The 20,647-nt window shown below is 60.8% G+C and overlaps 2 protein-coding genes across 2 annotated transcripts; one reads left to right on the top strand and one right to left on the bottom strand.

The window, feature by feature from the left end:
* Positions 1 to 1,487: 1,487 nt before the first annotated feature.
* On the top strand, positions 1,488 to 12,018 carry CCDC69 (coiled-coil domain containing 69). Its single transcript, XM_063348868.1, has 9 exons — positions 1,488 to 1,626; positions 6,734 to 6,803; positions 7,668 to 7,843; positions 8,085 to 8,160; positions 8,351 to 8,424; positions 8,658 to 8,759; positions 9,118 to 9,237; positions 9,483 to 9,580; positions 9,749 to 12,018. Exons 1-9 carry the CDS (start codon positions 1,579 to 1,581, stop codon positions 9,915 to 9,917), a joined length of 933 nt encoding a protein of 310 aa, XP_063204938.1. The 5' UTR covers positions 1,488 to 1,578; the 3' UTR covers positions 9,918 to 12,018.
* Positions 12,019 to 12,196: 178 nt separating this feature from the next.
* LOC134521846 (cationic amino acid transporter 2-like) lies at positions 12,197 to 19,060 on the bottom strand. Its single transcript, XM_063348867.1, has 12 exons — positions 19,016 to 19,060; positions 17,405 to 17,777; positions 17,154 to 17,309; positions 16,730 to 16,898; positions 16,326 to 16,462; positions 15,718 to 15,940; positions 15,114 to 15,250; positions 14,619 to 14,721; positions 14,344 to 14,486; positions 13,521 to 13,687; positions 12,802 to 12,910; positions 12,197 to 12,544 (listed from the first exon to the last, which is right to left on the bottom strand). Exons 1-12 carry the CDS (start codon positions 19,022 to 19,024, stop codon positions 12,390 to 12,392), a joined length of 1,881 nt encoding a protein of 626 aa, XP_063204937.1. The 5' UTR covers positions 19,025 to 19,060; the 3' UTR covers positions 12,197 to 12,389.
* Positions 19,061 to 20,647: the final 1,587 nt, after the last annotated feature.

Below are 20,647 nucleotides of genomic sequence, written 5' to 3'. Positions count from 1 at the left end.
AGGTGGAGACCAGCACCTTGCAGTGAGAGAGCCTTTTATCCCACAAAGGATCTACTCAGCCCCTATGAGTGCTCCCAGGCGGGGAAGGAGACCTGCCCCATGCATGAAGTGCTGGGGGAGATAAGAACAGAGACGCTCTCAGTGGTTTCTGGGCGGTGGGAGCTGATGCCTGGAAGCTGCCGTGACTCATGAAACTTCACCCAGGTTAAGCAGCACCTACCCAAGAGGACGCAGGCAACTGGTCCCACCAGTCCCAGGATACTTGGGGCAGCCATGGGCCTGCCCCCCACCCTCCTATCCAAGTGGCGTATCACAATTTCCCCAGTCCCAGGGCTACCAGGGCAGAAAAAAACCCACCTCCCAAGTCACACGTGATGGGGGCGACCATGCACCTCCGCTCCCTGGCTGGCCGGAGTGGCGGCAAAACGCCAGCGTGCTGGCAGCCCCTGAGCCGCGGGCTGCTTGGACTTCTCCCAGGGGATATTTGGGAAATGTCAGAATAGAAACTTGTTGACAAAAACTGGCAGTGTTTCCATATGGGCACAGCCTCGTGACCAGGTCGAAACACTCCTATTTCAGCAGTGCTGTGTGGCAACTGTTGACTTTTCAGGTCAGAATGTGTGTTCATTTAGAAATGTCTATTATTTCACGGCATTTAAAAAAAAAAAATCATTAAAACCAAAACACTGGGAGGAACCTGCCTTTCCTCCCATTAATTTTTAGACAGGACACTTTCAAATCCCTACCTCTTCTGGACCCATTTCTGAAATGCACAATTTCCTCCCGGAAAAAGGCACCCTGGCTCCAGGCCCAACATTTGGGGTGTTTGGGATGCTCAAGAGGGGGGTTGCTAGGATGCAGCCCCCCCCCCCCCCCCCCCCAGGCAGTATGGACCACACCAAAAGCCCCCTCCAGCCAGCACAGCTACCCCCAGAGCAGAGCTGCTGCCAGAAGCAAACACCCCAAAACCACCCGCCTTTACACAACTACCCCAGCACGAGCTGAAACTTCGTGGGGTGAAGGCAACGGCCAGGATGAATCCTGCTTTTGCCCCTCACATCCCTTCTCCCAGGGGGCTGGGATAGGTTCAACCAGGGCAACCCCAGCCCCGGCGCAGGGGTCCTGCTCCCCTTTTCCCCCACCCAGGAGCATCCCCGCTGCAGGGAACCCCAGGGACAGAGCATTCCCGGGGTGAGGGGGGGTCCCACTCCCCTGCTTGGGACGAAGCATCCCGAGCCCAGGGCGGGGACACCCCAGGGTTGGAGGGGCCCCGGGGCCGGAGCACCCCCGCCGGGCGCCCAGGGCCAGCCCCGGGGGCGGGCAGGCTGCGGCCGGGGGCCCTGCCCGCGGCTCGGGGGTGCAGAGCACCCTCTCCCGGCGCTGCCTGCGAGCAGCTGCTGGGACTTTTTTTTTTTTTAATTATTTTTTTAATTTTTTTTTTTTTTTTCCTGCCTGCCAGCCCCAGCTGGGGCGGCTCGTCCCGTCCCGTCCCGTCCCGTCCCGTCCCGCCCGGTCCCGCCGGGCAGCCGAAGCCGCTCGCCGGGGGATGCCCCGGGGCTGAACGGGCTCCGGGGCTCCATGGGCTGCACCGGCAGCGCCCTGCGCTGCTGCCCCGCCGGCGGCAAGGTACAGGCTGCGGGGGGTCGCTGGGCTGGGCTTGGGCTGGGCTTGGCGTGGGGTGGGGGTTGGCGTGGGGTGGGGGTACGGGTGGGACCGGGGTACGCGTGGGGTCGGGGTACGCGTGGGACCGGGGTACGCGTGGGGTCGGGGTACGCATGGGGTCGGGGTGTGTGTGGGACCGGGGTACGCGTGGGACCCAGCGTGCGTCTTGTTGGGGTTTGCACGGAGTTGGGGTTCGCGTGGGGCTGGGGTCTGCGTGGAGCCCCACTTGCAGTGCTGGGGAGGAGGTGTGCTGGGGGCACCCGGCGTGGGTTCCCCACCACTTTGCCCCCCCGGGAGCGGCGGTGGCTGTCCCCTTGCTGTCACCCCGTCAGCAGTGTGGCGGGGGAGCCGGCACCGGGCACGGCGGGAGCTGGCAGCCACCTGCCCTTGCTCCACCCTCCTGCACCCCTCCGGGCTGTCCCCCCACATCACGGGGAAGCCCGTACTAAAGGGGGTGCAGCGCCTGGGGTGACAATGCCTGTTGAAAATGCTGGTCCCATATAGGACAGCGATGGCTCCCCCCAGACCTCTGCCATCCTCCCACAGCATCCTCCCTTGTCCCAAAAGTTGTGTCCCCCACCTTGTGCCAGGTCCCCCCTTTGTGCTGAACGCGACACTTTTGCAGGGGAACACCCTGAGTCCCCAGCAGATCTCGGTGCGTCGCTCTGCGCTCTTCTGCGAGAAATTATCTGCTGCTAATTACTATTATTTTTTGACGTGCTCACGCTGCCTTAGTGCCCCGCCGTCGGCTTGAGGAGTTGTTGGTGAAGTCGGACGTGCTGTGCTGTACTGGTGTCGGCGGGTTGTGGTCGCCGGAGGGTGGCAGGGGCAGGAAGAGAGTCGGAATGGCCCCCTGCGGTACTGGCGTGTCCCCCGGCTCAAGGCAGCTGTGAGAGCTCGGCCGCCAGGGACCATGCGGCCAAAGCACAACCCGCTGCTGGGATGTGTGGGGGGAGCAGGCGGGGAGCTTGCACAGCCCCGGAGCCAGCAAGTGCCTTTATTTACAGCACTCGCAGGCTTGGCTGCTTCTCCGTATCATGGAAAAAAACCCAAACCCCGCTCTTCTCTGTGTCATAAGATCAGACACTTCTGGGCTGCTTGGTGACTCTGAGAGCTCCTAAGAAGGGGCATGGGACAGGGAGAAACAGCAGCCCAGAGGCCCCAGGTGTTGAGAGCCGCACATTTATCAAAATACGGAAATTTAAGTCAGTCATTTGCCCGCAGACGCCTCCCTTCCTGCACTTGCCCGCTCTCGGGGCCTTCTGCTCAGCCTCGCAGCGTTGCTCGCTGCGGTTTCTGCCCCATAAAACGGCCCTGCTGCTGTGACTAAGTTCCAAATTAATTCCGAAAGCAGCACTGAAAATCCCCTTTATGGCAAAAAGGGGTAAGGGCGGGCATCGAGCCGCTCCTGCCCCTGTTCTCGTGTCCCGGGTACCAAAAGGCGGGGTGGGAGACCTTCACCCTCCTGCTGCCGATGGGTGGATTTACAGGGCTGATCCCTTGGGGATGGGGGACCCCCGGCAGCCCCGGGATGCACATCATGGGGCTGGGGGCTGTCATGGGGCTGGGGGCTGCAGAGGCTTTTGGGGCCGGTCCCGGCTTGGAGGTGACCTTGGGGAGCCCTTGCCGGGATGGATGGTGGGCGGACGGCATACCAGGCGCCGCTGCATGCCCCGGGGGAGGCGGCTTGGCAGCTTCATCCTTCGCAGCCCTGGGCTGCGGGGCGATAAGGAGGCACGGGCACAGGTGCCATGGCCAGAGCCCGTCCCCGAGCTCGGGCACCGTCCCCAGGGGTCCCTTCTCCTCCATCCCCATCCACCCACTCGTGGTCACCGCTCGCCCTTCGGTCGGGCTCCCAGCGTGAGAGAGGCCAAGATGCCTCCCTGAAAGATCAGGGCTGAGGCTTGGCCGCCTTCCAGGGCTGGGGTGAGTTTATTTTGGAGCTATAGGAACTATATGTAGCAGCCGGAGCCAGGGAAAGGTCAGGACGCAAAAGTCGGGGCTGTCAACGGCGTGAAGGGTTTGCGTACGCTCTGCGGCACGGGTCTGACTGTACGAGAGGTGATAGCCATCTTGTAACACAACCGTCGCCGGAGGAAAAACAGCAGCAGGGTCGAAGACAGGTCCCACGGACCTATGCCAGCGTTGCTCTGGCAGCACCGAGCATCTGCTGTGGGTCCTGGGGAGGTTTTAGGGTCCCGGGCCAAATCCTGGCCCCCTTTTCCACAGCCACAAAGCAAAACCTCGTCCCCAGGAGCGCAGTCAGGATTTAAGCGCTTGTTTCCTGCCTCTTTGTGATTTCGTTCGCTGACGGTGTGGTGGTTTGATTGCTCAACGTACTTGTAAAACAGGAAAAGAGGAAGAAAAATACAGTTCAAAACCCCACCTCACGCTAAAGCTGGAGCAGGGGCTGCCCCTGCAGGGGTGCTCCCCGCTGCTGGCGCCTTCCGCGATGCCTCAGGTTCTGCTGGAAATCCCGATTAATCCGTCTGTAAACAGTTTTTCTCCAGACCGTTAGAAACATTTAGTTCTAAGAACGTGAGGGCTTTTTTTTTTAATAGCAAGAAGGTATTTTTTGGCATCAGCCTCCTCGAAGCCGAAGCCAGAGGTTTCCGTGCTGAGCCCTTTCAGGATAAGCAGCGCTGCCGACGGCCTGCACCTGCGGGATGTTTCGGGATGCTTATTCCCTGGGCCAAAGCTGTTCCAGCTGGAGCAGCTCCCAACCTGCTCCCTGCACACACAGCTGATACCGGGACTGTCTTCCAGCTCTCCAAAATGTGCCGGGTGATTCCAGAGATGTGGGTGCCACGTGCTGCTCTGGAAGCGACAGCGGAAAGTGCCTCTATATTTCAGTTAGTTTTCAGCCACATTTTGCTTTTCACCCTGGTTTTGGCAGTGGAGCTCTCATCCCAAAGGAAAATTGAGTGTTTAGGAGTACGACTTAGCTCCAGACAGCTATTTTAATTGCTCCTAGAGGTAGGAAGGTTCATCGCTCGTAGCCTCAGGGCAGGTATTTAGATTTGTCTGCCGATGCTGGCATACTTCTCGCTCCCTTTAGCCATCTCTAAGCTCAGTGCAGTTGTCTCAAATCATCCTCCCCGAGCTGCCGAGGGACTCCAAGACCCCATCCCGCTGTGTCTGGGGCACAGGGGAGAAGTGACAGTGCCCTGGATCTGCCCTGGGGACATTGGCCATGCTGTGGGGCTGACCAGGGGTGACCAGCCCCGGGCTCTCTGTCCTTGAGCATCGCCTTCGCCAGCGAGCGGGACGCACGCAGCGGAGGTGGTTTGCTTTGGGCAGGTGAGGTTTGGGGGGGGGTCCCTCCTGGAGGAGGTGCCAGCATCCCGCTCCCAGCAAGGCGCGGATCATCCCAAACCCTTGGGGGCTGCGTGACCCCGTCGTGCCAGGATGGTGTCCCCCTTGCACAGCCTTGGCTTTGTCGCGGTAAAAGCTGGAGGGGGGCTTTTGATGTTCCCGCGATGCCCTTGGGCTCCCAGAGCCCCGACTGTCTCATCCGCTAACCCCCCACCACACTGCAAAAGCCAGGGAGAGACACGGGATACATTAAACAGCACATTGGCATGAGATGGGCGCTGGGGACCCTTTGCAGGCAGGGCCACCGGGGCTCGGCGGCATCCCGGGCCACCCTGCGTTCGCAGGGCGAGCCGTGTGGGCATGGAGAACCAAACCCCACGAATCCCCACCGCCTGGTGCCTCCCGGCCCCGCCGCCTGGGCCGCGTTCAACGCCGCGGCCGCTCACGCCATAGAAGGGAAGATAAAGCCGTGGCTTCCCCGAGGCTCGGAGTTTTCCTGCTGTCTCTCTCTCTCTGGCAACTGCGCTCCCCTCCAGCTTCAGAAGGGGGGCTGCCGGGGAGGCGGAGGCAGGGACGGACGCCTGTTTGCTTTGCCACGCTTTTTTCCCAAGCCAGGCTCCCTAATCCGGTCTGTATTTGGCCACGCTGCTGTGACAGCGGGGCCAAGCCGGGGTGCAGCCGGCACAGCGGGGTCCCCAGCACCCCGACGGGCTGGTTTCGTGAGGGACTGGTATTTTTAGGGGAGGCTTTGCCAGGGGCTGGAGAGCGGTGACATGTCTGCAGGTGGATTCCCCCTCCCACGGCTCATCCTTCCCCCTGCCCAGAAGCACAACGTGGCGATGGGCATCGGGGGCAAGATTTGCCCCGCACCGGGGAGGCAGAGCTGCTTGAGCTGGCAAGCTTTGCTTCTATCTTTCAGCAACAGATAAAAATATATCCATCTCTTCTTCTTTTTTTATTTTTTTTTTTTTATTCCTCCCTCCCCAAGTGACTAAATTAAACGCACGCGGGGCTGGAAGGCGTCCCGCCGAGCTGTGTTGCTGAAGGCAGCTCCCGGCTCTGGGTTGTATCAGCCCCGCGGCAGCGGTGGGAGCGTGCGGGAGTGCGCGGGGCCGAGCAGCGCATTCCTGCGCTCCTGAGGTCATTGCTTGCGCCGCCGCCAGCCCTCGCCTGCTGCCAGCCCTGCACGGGGTCGGCATCGCCTCCGATTTAGAGTTATTTTTCATTTCTCACTCCTGCTCCGGCCCAGCTGTGTAAAGCACCGGCAGAGGGATGCGTTTGGGGTGGCAGGGACCGGGCTGGCCCTGAGCATTCCCGGGGCAGAGGGGACAGGGCAGGAGGTGGGTGGCAAGGAAGAGCCATAGCAGGAGCCCTGACAAGTCCTGCCTGCTCTCCCCCACCAAATGTTTTGCTGACAGAGCCTATTTTGCACCCACCAGCACCGTGTCGGGGGCAGGGGGGTTGTGAGCATCCCTTGGGTATTTCCAGCCGGTGGCTGGCAATGCCACATGGCAAAGCAGCCGGGACACAGGGAAACGGCATGAGCTCGGGGCTGCCTGCCAGGGGACACGTGCGCACCCATGGGTGCTCGGGGCTGGCGGGGGGTCGGGGAGGGACCACGGCTCCTCGAGCACCCGTGTTTTCGCAGGGCTGAAGTGGGCTCAGCACAGGGTGCCTGGCTGCAGGGTGTCCTCTGCCTGCAGCCACCTGCCCCCCTTGTCCTCCCCCCGGCTCCAGCCCCCTCTCTCTCTGCCAGAGACAGCTAAAAGCCCAGCAGCAGCGGGGACCGGCTTCCCAGGAGCTCACGGCCTTGAAGACAGAGAACGGTGAGAAGAAAATGTGTGTCTCCCCCGCCCCCCCCCCCCCCGTGCTTTCTCAGTGTGATATTAAGAAAGGAGTAGGACAGAGCCCAGGGCAGCCAAGGATGGGGACGATGGCTCCAGCCTCCACATGGCGCTGGTGCAGGCATCCCAGAGACGATGGCATCCCAGAGACGATGTCCTCGATGGCATCCCATCCTCTCAGTCAGACAGGTCGTCCCCAGGGCAGGAGGCCTAATGGGCCGTGTCATAGAATCACAGAATCTTCATGGTTGGAAAGGACCTTTGAGATCATCGAGTCCAACCATACACACACACACAAAAAAAAAAAAAAAAAAAACAAACCAAAAAACCACCCAACACCCTACAATCTCTGCCACTAGAGTATGCCCTGAAGTGCCACATCTGGACGTTTCTTAAACACCTCTAGGGCTGGTGACTCAACCCCCTCCCTGGGCAGGCTGGTCCAGTGCCTGACCACTCTTGCAGTAAAGTAATTCCTCCTAATATCTACTCTAAACCTCCCCTGCCGCAACTTCACACCATTTCCTCTGGTCCTGTCATTATTCACCAGGGAGAAAAGTCCAACCCCCACCTCTCTACACCCTCCTTTCAGGTAGTTGTAGAGGGGGATGGGGTCTGCCCTCAGCCTCCTCTTCTCCAAGCTAAAGTGTCCTCCCTGAGCCTGCCAGCGCCATCCCAATTAGTGCTAATTTGCACCAGTGAGATGGGGGGGGAGATATTTGTCCAGCAGGAAGAGGACAGGGGCTGAACCTAGGCCACCGCGCTGGCAGGTCGCTGCCCAGGACATCCGAGCAGCCCAGTTAGCAGGACACGGCCGGCCCCATTTCAGACACATTTGCGTTGCAGCCAATGCCACCCTGTTGCCCGAGGATGGGAAGGAGAAGGCAGCTCTGCGAGAGGAGCGGACGGAGAGCGCGAGAGTCCTCCAAGGCCAGGAGGAGGAGGAGGAGGAGGAGGAGGAGCGGCTGCGGGATGCCGGCCGGGCAGGGACTGCCAGAATCGCCCAGGACGTTAACATCCAGGTCGGTCAAAAAGGCCGGTGCTGCTGCAGGACAGTAGCCAGGCAGGACTTTCCAGGCAGCCATCATGGACCTGGCACACGCTGGGCTGGGCTCTCCCGTTTTTGGGAGGAGGAAGGTGTTGGGAAGGGGTTAGGAAGCCCGGAACGGTATGGGTCTGGCAATGAGTCACGGAGGGTCTGGGAGGGCCAAAGCGTCTCTTTATGCTGGGACAGGTAGGGTTTGTCACCTCCTTGCTTCCCAGGTGGAAAAGGGAAAAGACCTGGAGCTGGAGGAGCAGTTTGATGCCCTGAGGAGAGAGCACATGGAGACCCTGCAAGGTGCGTGCCGGGACAGCAGGGCTCCCCGAAGCCCCCCTGCCCGCTACCCCCCCACTGCCAGTGTCCCTCCAGCTTCATGCGGGGTCATAGGGATGCTGCCCCCCTGCTCCATGGCACCGTGGGGCTCATGTGGGGCTCTGTGCCCTGGTGTCCCCGCGCTGGTGACGCTCAGCTCTTGTCCCCCATGCAGAGCTCCAGAGAGCGCATGAGCAGGAGAAGCTGCTGCTGGCAGAGTCCCACCACAGGTCCCAGGCGGCCTTACAGGTACCCGTGGAGAAATCCCTGGGAAAGGATGCTGGTGGAGGGCTAGAGGACCATCTGCTGGCTCCGCCATGGTGCCCTGAGCTCCTCAGTGGCCACCTTGGTCTCTGGTGTGCCCGGGGACCATGCAGGCTCCTCCAGACCTGGGGTTATCGGGGTGCCATAGCCCAGCAGTGCCCCTGCTCGGGAAGAAATCCCGGACACCTCCCATCCTGCTTCTTCCTCGGCTGCCCTAGGAGACAATTCAGGCACTGAATTCCCAGCTGAAGTCCTTCCAGGAGAGGATGAAGCGGGTGGAGGAGTCGCTCTTGAGCACAGACTACAAGAAGCACATCCAGGTACAGGGACCCGTGGCCTCTGCAGAGGGGTGTCAGGGAGGGGAACCCGGGGTGCTGGCCCAAAGCCAGGGGTGCTTCTCTGATGGACCCTGGGAGGGTGGCTGGAGCCGGGGGAGGGCACAGGACAGCTGAAGGGGGGAGGAAAGCCCCATCCCTGTGAGGTGCACATGCTGCTGGGGTCTCTTGAACACAAGTGATGGGTGAAACGTGGTGCCTTATGGGTACAATCCCATCCTGGCCCATGAAGGGCCCCAGCCGGCAGCACTGGCCCGCTGGGCTCATGTGTGGGGGGGTGAACCATGGCAGATGCCCCAAGTGCCCACCCCACTGCAGCTGCCATACCCCCTGTGTCCCGCAGGAGCATGGGAGCCCCAGCCCCTTCTGGGAGCAGGAGCTGGAGAGCCTGCACTTTGTCATCGAGATGAAGAACGAGCACATCCACGGCCTGGACAAGAAGCTGCTGAACCTGGAGACCGTGGTGGGTTGAAAGGGAGGGGTTGCAGGTGGGCTTTCTTCTTCCCGTCTCTTCTTCCCACCTGAATCCTGTCCAGAATTGCAGCTGAAGCGGAGGTGGATGGAGCCTGGTTCCTCTCGGAGTGGGGAGGGGACATGAGTGCAATGCCACCATGCTCCCACCAAGCCAGCACTCCCCCCAAGATGGGGTGGGGGGGGTTCAGGGGCACTTTCTGGCTCCCTCCTCACCCTCGCCCCCCCGGCTTCCAGGTGGAGAAGAACCTACTGCTGGAAGAGAAGGTGAAGACTCTCCAGCAGGAGAACGAGGACCTGCAAGTTCGCACCCAGAACCACTTGGTCATGGCGAGGTAAGTGGGTGGTCTGGGTGGCTGGTCTCACGGGTGGCATCTCCGATGGGGCGAGAGGTGGCAGCGGTGGGGGAGATACATCACAGCACCGGGTGCTTTCTGGGGAGCGGAGGGGGCTGGCGGGCGCTTTGCCCGGTGGCTCCAGCAGCGTGTGCCGTTTTCCCGCAGGCAGCTCTCAGAGGAGCTCCTGGCCGCCCGCGGGGCGCTGGAGAAGGAGTCGCAGCTGCGGGACCAGGCTCGCCGCGAGAAGGAGGAGCTGCTCTACCGGGTGCTTAATGGGGGGGACGGGTCCCCCTTCCCCATCGCTGCCGGCGAGGTGTCCCTCATCGCCACGTAGCACGTCGCCGACCGGCACTGCGCGCTGCCGGGGGGGCTGTCGGGGCTTTCCTCCGGGTGCATGAGCCCAGGGCTGCTCTCACGAGTGCCCCCGCTGCTGGGACAGGGCCCCGGGGTGGCCGAGCCCTCAGGGTGGCCCCGTCCAACCGGGGCGATGGAGCATTTCACAGGACACTTGCGCCTGCCTTTCCCCGGCCCATGTGGGGCTGCAGGGGAACCCTAGCCACCCCCCCGCCCATGCCATCCCTGCACCCCTTCCTCTCCTGAGAGGCCTTCGGGGGTGTTCTGGGGGTAAAAGGGGTTGGCCAGGACACACAGACATGCATTGGGCTGGATCCCACCCAGCGCTTGGCTCTGAGCATAAGCAGCATCAGTGCTGCCCAGGGGCATGGAGGCCAGGAACACAAGGTGGTCACAAGGACAAGCACCGGGGGGATGAGGAGGGCGCTGGGGACACGGTGGTGTTAAGGTACCTTGCTCCCTGGGGAGCATCCCTAGGAAGTGCATGGCCAAGGACAGGGCTAAGCCACGGAGGCTTTCACAGGGCAGGAGGGACGGGCGCAGACGGGTAAATCCACCACCTCTGGCGCTGTCCCTGCCAATGATCACGTCAGCCTGTCCCATTTTGGGGCTCGCCCTCCTCCTTAGGCTGCTCTGAGCGGATGCCACTGACTCCTGCCATTTCAAGGGAAAGCAGGGCTTCCCCTGCCCAGGACCTGCCTTTGCTCTCTGGGGAAGGGGCGCCAGGCAGGGCTCCCACCCAATGCCCTCCTCTCCCCATCGTCTCCTCCTTCTTCAGCAAACGGCTCCCAGGGATTGCTCCTGCAGCCCAGGCGTGCCCCTGCTCACTGCCACATGGACACCAAGCCCTCCTCGTCCCCGCTGCCCATCAGCGGCACCAGCAGCTCCATCCTCTCCCCCAAAGCCGGGCAGAGGCTGCATGCCCGGAGGTGCACGTTCAGGGAGCAGAGCATCCCCCCCAAGGGGGAGCGGGCTGCCAGCAGGTCACATCCCTCCCTGCTCCCAGCCAGCACATCCCCCTGGGGGAAGATGCTGCCAACACGGCTGCGGGTCAGGGCTGGATGCACACAAGCACTTTCCACTGGGTGCACGAGTGTGGTGGGACAGTCACTGCCCCGGGGGCTGGCACTGGCCTGTCCCCTCCCCAGGGCTGTTAGCCGGGGTGTGTATGTGTGTGTGTGTGCGCGCACCAGGCCAACTGGCTGTAACAATTACAAGCCTGTAAGGAGCAGCAGCCTCAAGAATTCCTTGTCAGTGGTTTGAGGGACATCTCACAGCAGGGCCACACGCTCCACACCTAGGGCAGAGGGAGGACGCGGAGGGGTGGGAGCAGGCACCACAAAGCCACAACAAGGGAGCTCCGCTGCCCGTCCCCCTTTTCCTGCTCCTTCCCTCGTTTCACTCATTTCAATGGGCTCCCAGCACAGGCAGGGCCACCGCAGCAGCCGCTTCCGTCCTTTGTGCTGATCCTTGTCGGGAAAACATCAGCTGAACAAGGTGGCCAGGAAGGCAACAGAGAGGCAGGGTCCAGCTCCCACCCAAGCACCTCCATGGGGTGCCCAATGGGTCAGACCAGTGTCCTCCCAGAGCACCCACTGCTCCATGCATCCCCACGGCTCTGGGAAGGGGTGATGGGGCAGCCTCCGGCTTTGCACAGCAACCTCAGGGATGTGGGGAGCGGGGGGACAACGACATGCCAAGTGCTGTAGCAGCAAAGCAGGGATCACAGGGCAGGTTTCTACCCCAGTAACTCCTGTCTAGCCATAGTTGAAGGGAACAGGATGGCTGGGCAAAGGGAGATGAGGCTGGCAGGGTCGGGCATCCCGTTCTGGGCACCTGGCACTGCATCCCACACACCCCCTCCCCACAAAGGCAGATCCTGCGTGGGACCTGGAGGAATGCGCCCAGCCCTTGGACAGAGGAGGAGGGCTGGGAACCGAGGAGGAGGAATAAACGAGTCCAGAAAAAAAAAAACAACTTGCCCACAGTAAGGAGGAAAAAGCCTGGCACAGGCAGTGCCTTGGGGGTCACAGGGGGACAAGGCAGATGAGCCCTGCCCACCTCAGGGTGCCGAGGCAGCGTGAGAAGCCCCCACTCTGCTCCGCCAGGAGCAGCTGAGGGACAGGGCGGGCAAAGGGACAGGGGGAAGTTGGGGAGCTGCAGGGAGAGGTTTTGAAGGCAAAAAAAAAAAACCAAACCAGCACCACAACCCACTAACAACAGCAAAACCACTTGTCTGCTTTATCCTCTCCAAACAAAGCTCCTCCAGCAGGGGTTTGCCATTAGGAGTGAGGTTGCTCAGGGAGATTCACCAGACCCAGGAGAAAACCACTCCTGGGGCTTGTGTCAGGGCTGTGACCCTCCGTGGGATGGGACCTTCAGCCCATGGGGCCCCTTTGCCCTCGGGCACAGGGAGGAGGGAGCCAGGCGCTCGGGGACCAGCCTGTCTCCTTTATTGCCCTGCAGCAGGTGGGCACTGCGCCGTCCCGCAGGGCTCCAGGGCCACCTCCCTGCCCGTGCTGCCCGGTGGCTCCCAGGGCGCTGCTTCTTCAGGCCGGCGGCTCTCAGCACTGTGCCGGATCCCGTAGCCAAAGTAAATGAGGAAACCTGGGAATGGGCAGAAGAGATTGGGGATGAGGGGTGTCCTCTCTCTTCCCTCCCAGCCACAAAGTTCCCACTCCTTTGGGGCCACGCATCAGAGGATGGCGTGCTCCTGCCACCCTTTGGCATTAAAGTTCAGCATCTCCTCCATCCGCCCGCCACCGCTCTGCAGCCAGCATTCATGCTGCAGGCTCTCGAACCACCTATGCTTCACCCAAAGAGGTTGATGCCAGCTCTGGGACCTCAAGGGTGGCCGGGCTTACCGGTGGCCATCCAGAGCAAGTACCGCAGCCAGGCAGCTGCGCTGAGCCGGGCCATCAGGATGCTGTTGATGGTGATGCTGAGGAGCGGCAAGAAGGGCAGGCAGGGAACCTGCAGGGACCAAGCACAAGGTAATGGGATCATGCCTTTGCCCAGAGGCACTGGCTGCCTCACGGGCAGGGGTTTTACAGCCTGCTTGGACTCTTTGCTGCCCAGCCATCGGGCTGTGAGGCTCAGAGACCTGAGCTGGAACCACAGCCTGTGCTGGAGAGGGATGCTTGTGGAGGGTGGTTTGGTTGACAGGTTCTGCACCAGGGCAGGAGGTCCTGCAGGATTTAAGGGGGAGGCAGTAAACCACTAGCAAAACCAGTCCAAGGTGTCAGAACTGGGTTTCTTTTTACTGAAGAGCGGCTCTGTTTCATGCAGCGGGCACTGGGCTCAGTTGGGGCTGCAGGAGGTGCCCCTTTGGCCTGTGAGATGTGGGGGAAGAACCAGGCAGCCCTCACAGTCCCTACAGAAAACCCCATAAGCCACCCAATGCCTCCAACAGCGCTATGTTCAACGGGGTGCAGCAAAGGTTTGCCTGAGCTGAAGCAGAGGGAACACCCCCCAATGCAACATAGCAGCCCCTTTCCTCATGGGGCTGCAGCACTTGCCTCCTCTCCATCCCCGAGGTCCTTCTCCCTGGGGACAGTCCCCGAGAGCCAGGCCGTGTGCTCACCATGAAGGATGCTCTCTCCCGGCTCTGCGGCTGCCTCCAGATGAGCAGAGCTGCCACCAGGATCCCCAGGAGAGGCAGAGCCAGCGCAGCGATGCACCAGGCGCCCCCAGCCCGGAGGCAGGGCAGCCCGGTGGTGCTCCCCCAGCTCAGGGCACAGACCAGGGCGGCTGCAGAGGGACCACAGCAGCACGTCAGGGCAACGCTTCCCTGGGATGAACCCATCCCTCTCCTGGGGCGCAGCATCCATCCATCCACCCTGCCATGGCAGGAGGGACAGAAGAAAGCCAGGAGACAGGGTTGGGTGGCTCATGAGGGTTGGGAGTGTAATGATAGGAGACGGAGCAGGGAGCAGGGTAGATTTAGATTGGATAGCAGGAGGAAATTCTTTACTGTGAGGGTGGTGAGCCCCTGGCCCAGGCTGCCCAGAGAAGCTGTGCCTGCCCCATCCCTGGAGGTGTTCCAAGGCCAGGCTGGATGAGGCTTTGAGCAGCCTGGGCTGGTGGGAGGTGTCATGGCAGGGGGGTTGGAAATAGATGATCTTTAAGGTCCCTTCCAACCCAAACCATTCTGTGATCATGGTGGGTTTAGCTTTTCTCCCGAGCCAGCCTGGGAAGCAGAGGGAGCAGGAGGTTTCCCAAGGTCCCAGTGGGGCAGTCAGCTGTGTGGCAGTCAGGAGAGGGCAGGAGGGAGCCAGGCAGGCCCTGCCTGCATCCCACTGACAGCTGGTTTCCAGCAAGCAGGAACCTGCCAGCCCATGCTGCAATGTCCCCCGTGTCCCCCACGCCAGCTCCTCATAAAGCCCACCCATCGCTCCCAGGCATACCTACAGCTGTCAGAGCCCAGGCCACCGTGGTGGAGGAACGTGGGGTGGGACGCAGGGGTGGCTGGACAAGATGGTCCCACCAGAGCTGCACTGCTGGGACCTTTCCCACAGGAGCGTCCTGAGTGCTGGGTTCAGGTTGATACCTGAGGAGCAGATAGTGGATATTAAGACACATGGAAAGTGCACCTGCAGTGCACCAAGGCCAGTGCCTCGCCCCGGCCATGACCAACACCAGAAGTTGGCCGAGCCCCATCCCCTGTCCCCAGCAGCCTCACCTCAGCAGCAGCACACAGCCAGCCACCAGCGAGTAGCCCAGCAGCGTGCCGATGGACATCATGTCAACCAGGGCTTTCAGGTCGAAAAGGAGAGCCAGGAGAGCTGCCGGGGACGAGAAGCCCTTTCAGCCTCCCAGCAGAGCTGGCAAGACTGCTGCTGTGCCCATCGCAGCCGTGCTCTCCCTCTGCCCCCCTGGGTCCCCCTGACACCCACTGCAGCAGGACTCAAGCACTCGATGACCTGGTGGTGCTTCGGTCACTGGTGCAAAGCATCCTGCCACCTCCTCCCTGGCAGCTCGGAGAGGCTTGAACTGGTGTCCGGGACAGCATCAAGGCCAAATGATCTCTCTCCCAATAGTGAGGAGATCTCCCTCTGGGCAAGGAGATACTGCTCAAACAGCTACTGGAAAGCTAGGAGGTCTGTGTTGTCCTGCTGAAAGAGGACATCCACCAAACCCTGCTCAAGGTTAAGGGGTAACTCAATCGCTCACCCACCTGCCACTATTCCAGACACCAGCGTTGCCACCACCGGGCACTGACGGCGACTAACTTTAGCCAGAGGTTTGAAGAGGAGCCCATCTCGAGCCATAGCGTACAGGATCCGTGGCATGGGGAACATGGAGCCCAGGAGGCTGCAGAGAGGGGAAGAAATGGGGGAGAAGAGGGCAGGCATCCAGGAGGTGCCCATCCTGCCTTTTGCTCCTCCTTGGGTGCCAAGGGAGTTCCTGTTCATCTGTACGGTCCATGACCTTCTCAAAACCATGCTGACACGGCCAGCACCTCCTTCACCATCAGACAAGGGACAGTATTGGGGAAGCAATGTCCGCAGGTCACCAGGAGCCCTGTGCACACCAGCCTGCTCCTGCAGTCACGGTGTCACCAAACACCCGACCACTTCCTCCAATTTGGGCTGAAACCAGCACATCAAGGTGTTTGGTTGCTCTCTGTGATCAGGAGGGGTCAGGCTGGGAGCAAGAGGGTTTGTGAGGGAAGGCTGAGGGATTTTGGCCAAGCAGGGCAGTCAGGAGGAAGGGGTTGGGGATCGCTCCTGGATGGGTTCTAGCTCCAGAGCTGCCATCAGAGCACTCGCTCCCCTCACCTGGTCGTCAGGGCACACAGCGACCCCACAGCCACAGCATGCTTTGCACTGCTCCAGCCAACGTATTCAAAAGCCGCTGGGAGTGGGCTCATGGTGTCTAGGAGGTAGTAGGGCATCATCAGGGTGAGGGCAGCAGACACCCCGAAGTACGCCAGGAAGCAGATGAGGAGGGAGAGGATGATGCCCATGGGGATGGACCTCTGCGGGTCCCTCACTTCTTCCCCTGGGGGAGACAAGCTCAGCTGTAAAAACAGATGGTCATTCAATGCGCATGGCATGCTAAGGGCCCAGATCAGGCTGGAGGGCATATCCCGTATCTCCCCACGAGAGGGGACACAGAGGTCTTCTAGCAAGGACCACTAGACCTCCTGGGCTCCAGGGTTATGGGGATGAGGACTGTCTCTGCTTTGGGATCAGCCCAGTCGTGCCACATGGACCCTCACAGTTCCTCCTCTGAGCACAGAGGGCAGGAGAGAGTGACTGCCGGCAACGCGCCCATTCCCAGCCCAGCCCCACACCAGCTCCCAGGGCTGCGGAGAGAACCCCTGCCATGGTCCCCCCACCTGCAGGGAAGGGTCCCACTGGCATCTCTCCCCCACCTCACTTACCCGTGGTAGCGATGCAGTCAAACCCAACAAAGGCATAGAAACAGGCAGAAGCCCCAGCCAAGGTCCCAGTGAAACCATAGGGCATGAAGCCTCCCACCCCAAAGGCACTGGTCATGTTGTTGGCCACAGACTGGTTCCTGGGAGGAGGAAGAAGAGTCAGGCAGAGCAGAGGGGTCAGCGCAATGGGGTCCCAGGATGGGGACAGGCTGAACAGCCCACCCCACCCACTCACGCACGCACACCTCCAGCATCAGGCCAGCGGGGCTTAGGACTTTGGCTCTTCGATGCCAACAGGGCAGGGAGAAATGGGGGAAAGCAGGATTTCCTGGGGTAAAGCATTAGGTTGACCCAGCCATTTCCATCCCCATGAACGCAGCACGGGGAGAGAGAGGAGCCCCTCGTACCCAGCCTCGTGGGCAGCTGCCCGTGGCAGATCATCCTCCCTGAGCTTCCAGTTGCTCAGGTCGCCTTTGATGAAGCCGCTCACTGTCACGAAGAGCAGGACAAGCACATTGAGAGCTGTGAAAGCTTTGTTGACCGTGGTGGACTCCTTCACTCCAAAGGAAAGAAGCCCTGGGGTTGAAAAGAGGAAAAACTGGCCAAGCCTCCTGGAAGACACCAGGCCCAGGGTAGACATTACTGGGGATGGTGGAAAACAGGGGACAGTGGTAGAGTCAGGAACATCTGCAGGTTTCTCTTGTATTCCCCATTCTTTGCTCAGGGCAATGGCAAAGCCTCAGAGGGGGTTAGCACCATCCTGAAGAGCCCATGGTGGGGTGAGGACCTCATCCTACCTGATGGAGGGTGGCACAGGGGGAGGCATCCTACCTGCCAGCAGGACCACCAGCCCAGCGGCAAAGGCATCTGGGTGCTCCGCCAGCCCCACAGAGCTCATGGCTGCGTAAGCACCCAAAAACCTCCCCATCTTCTTGTCGAGGAGCTGGTCAAAGGTAGCGCTCCAGGCCCGGGCGACGCTGGCAGTACCTGGGGAGAGGTGGCAGCTGGGGCAGCACTGGTGACCCTGCAGGGTCTGGGAATGACACCCAGCAAAGCAAGGAGGGATCAGAAGGGCCTTATACCAATGACATAGGACAGCAGCAGATTCCACCCAGCGATGAACGCCCACAGCTCGCCCACCGTCACATAGCTGTAGAGATAGGCGGACCCAGCCAGGGGCACACGGGCCCCAAATTCGGCATAGCACAGCCCTGCCAGAGCAGACACCATGGCTGCAATCAAGAATGAAAGTACGATGCTCGGGCCAGAGCTGCTCTTAGCCACTTCCCCTGCCAGGACGTAGACACCAGCCCCCAGCGTGCTGCCCACTCCCAAGGCGACCAGGTCCACAGTGGAGAGACAGCGGCGAAGGCTGGAGCTCTCCGAGCCGGCTGGGACTCGCTTTCTGCGGGAAAGCGTCTTCAAAACAGAGAGCAGGGAGTCCCAGCTTGGCATCTGCAGGAGAGGAGAGCAGCAGGCTTCAGGATGCTTCTGCCCCTCGGGCACCACCCTGGAGATGTGACCCAAACCCAGCCTGAACGTTCTCCTTGCACGTCCCACCCCCCACGCAGTGCTTTCCACACTCCCTGAGCGCTGCCTGTTTTCTGCCCCTGCCAGAAAAGCAGCTCGTTTTGCAGAAAGATGGGGCTCAAGTAGCTGCTTTCTTCTCTCATCCCTGCTGAGAAAAGGGGCATTGCATGACTGGGGTTTACTGGGCTCTGCCCGATTCATGCTAGGGTGAGAGGGGACACCTGCTTGTCACCCCGCCAGCCCAGAAAGTCCTGCTGCTCCAGCAGGGGATGCAGGATCCCCAGCATCCTCCCAGCTTTGACACTGAAACTGAAATGCAGAAACTGCAGAGACTGACAAACAGCTGAGTTTTGGACCAGCACTGGGCAAGATAAGGATGGATGGGAGATGCTCCGCTCCTGGAGCAGCCATCTGCCTCGCAGCGCGCCTGGAAAGACCCATCTGCTCAGCTGAAGGTGCTCCCGCAGCACCTGTAACTGCGCATCAGAGGCACAGCTGGGACAGGGACCAGGTCCCCAGGGCCCTCAGCTTGCACAGTAACGCTGAGGCTTGCTCAGGTCATCGATGGGGATGTCAGCCTGGCAGAAAACCCAAATTGTGTGACACTTGTGGGATTCATGTGCCTTCCCCCATCCTGCCCATCCTTCCCCGGGAGTTCCCTGCACTGGGGAAGAGGGGCTGCATGCCTCCGCATCTGCACAGCGCTCCCAGCACCTCTGTGCTGCCCAACAGCCAGGCAGAGCCCATGCTGCATGCTTCAGATCCCATAATCTGCTAATTACAGAGCCAGGGACCCAGCTGGAAACCCTGCCCACCGGCATGTCCCAGCAGCAGCGAGGATCACGGGGCCACGCGGTCCCTGCTGCAGTGTGGAGCCCAGAGGGGACAAGGACCACCCTGGGGCAACAAGGACCACCCTGGGGCAGTGCCCAGCACCCCAACCCATGGGATGGGGCACTGTGAACTGTGCAGGGAGCCCCAACCTCTGGGGACAGCTATCATGTCCCCTGGGGGCTGGAAAGCCACCGCCCGAGGCTGGGCGAGATGGGGCTGCCTTCTCGCCACCCCCCTCCGAGCAGCACCCACCCGCTGCACAGCGCCAGTCCCACCCAGGGCATCTCGCCCTGATAATTTTCCCCTTTTCTGCAAAACAAACTACTTACTCCAGCCATCCTTTGGGCAAACGGCTCCAGCTGCGAGCTGACGGGGGGGGCAAGCACTGGGCAGCCCCAGTTACAGTCTCCCCTTAAATCCCTTTTGGGAGCGCCCTGGCCCTCCCCCCCTCAACCACCGCTCTGGGCTGCACAATGGGAAATCTATGCAGAAATATTTTTCCCACAACGCCTTCCAAATCATACACACGAGCCTGCAATGCTAATAGGCTCAGGGGCATCATGGAGGGGGTTTAATTAACATTTCAAAGTTGTGCAGGTGGAAGGGGGAGCCCTTTCCCTCATCCCTGCTCCCTGACACCAGAAGCCCCCATCCCAATCTGTGGAGCAGATTTTGGAGGAAATCCAAAGAGGAGCAGAAGCACAGCCAGGTCAGGATGCAGGGACGTCCCCAGGCTGAGCTGTCCCTAGGAAGCACAGAGGAAGGTGAGCAGGTCCAAGGACTGACTGCAGCAAGGCAGAGGAGCACAGACCCAGCTCCCAGAAGCAGAGCCCTGAGGCTGCCTGCACTGCCCCAGTATTTGGGCACCGAGACCCCAGTTTCTGCCCACACCTTGTCCCAGCCCCATTGCATAGAGACAACATCCTTAGAAGAAAAAGGACCCACTCAGCCCCAGCAGAGCCCACAGCAGCACCGTCCATCACTGGCCCACCCAGCCTTGCCCTGGGACCAAGGCTGGGGCTGCAGCCCTCAGCCCAAACAACGCCTGCCCCATCCAACCCCCAGATCCTGCCCCAGTTAGGGGGCTGCAAGAAGATGCCAGTACTCCTCAAAAAGGAATTAAATAGACACCAGGAACAAGCCTGATACATTACCTCCCCCCTAGGGTACAGCCTACAGAGACTGAGCAGCAGAGGGTGAATAGAGGCTGAGGTGGGTCCAGGGCTGGGCTTAAATGGGGCCGGGGGCTGTGTGGGTGGGGGTCCCAGGTGAGGCTGCTCAGGGCCAGGAAGGCATATAAGTGCCCTCAGGCCCCAGCATGGCTGTTCTGTAAGGCTGCTCATAGCAGGGAGAGGATGGGGGCAGGGCGGGGGGCAGGCAGGGGCTACTTGTAGTGTGACCTGTCTGGTCTTCAGCGTATTGAGAGAAGACAACGACGACCAAGTCTGGGCTCTGAGGAGAGTTTAAGAGCCGCTATTTTTGGAGGGAGGATCTAACTTTGATCATGTTATAGGCAGCATGCAGGCTGAGCCTGATTATGGTGTTTAGGGACAAAATTAACTTAGCTTGTGCATAAGCTATGATGTAGTTCAGCACATCCTCCAGCCTTCCGGTGCTGTGAGAAATTGTAAGGAGCAGAGGAAGAGGAGGATATCAGCAATGCAGGAACAAAGCAAGGAAGGATCTAGAGCACCTCAAGTGTGGGTGTGTGCTCTCACCATAAGGTTATTCTGCCCCAGGGCCCCGGTGCACCCTATGAGGTGCTGGGGCAGGGGGGCTCAGCACACCGTGGCACAGCCAGGGGCAGCGGGAGGAGAGGCAGGGCTGCTGTCCCGCGCTGTAGCGCAGGGTGAACAAAGCCGTGCTTGTCACCCACGCAGTCTCACATGAACGCGGTCTCTAGACACCAACGCCAGCCCAAGGGAACATTGCTCCGAGGGAACAACAGGGTAGGAAGGAGC

This window comes from Chroicocephalus ridibundus, chromosome 11 (assembly GCF_963924245.1).
Source record: "Chroicocephalus ridibundus chromosome 11, bChrRid1.1, whole genome shotgun sequence".
Lineage (NCBI taxonomy): Eukaryota > Metazoa > Chordata > Aves > Charadriiformes > Laridae > Chroicocephalus > Chroicocephalus ridibundus.
The sequence above is the reverse complement of the archived record's forward strand: the minus strand, read 5'-3'. Positions and strand labels throughout refer to the sequence as shown.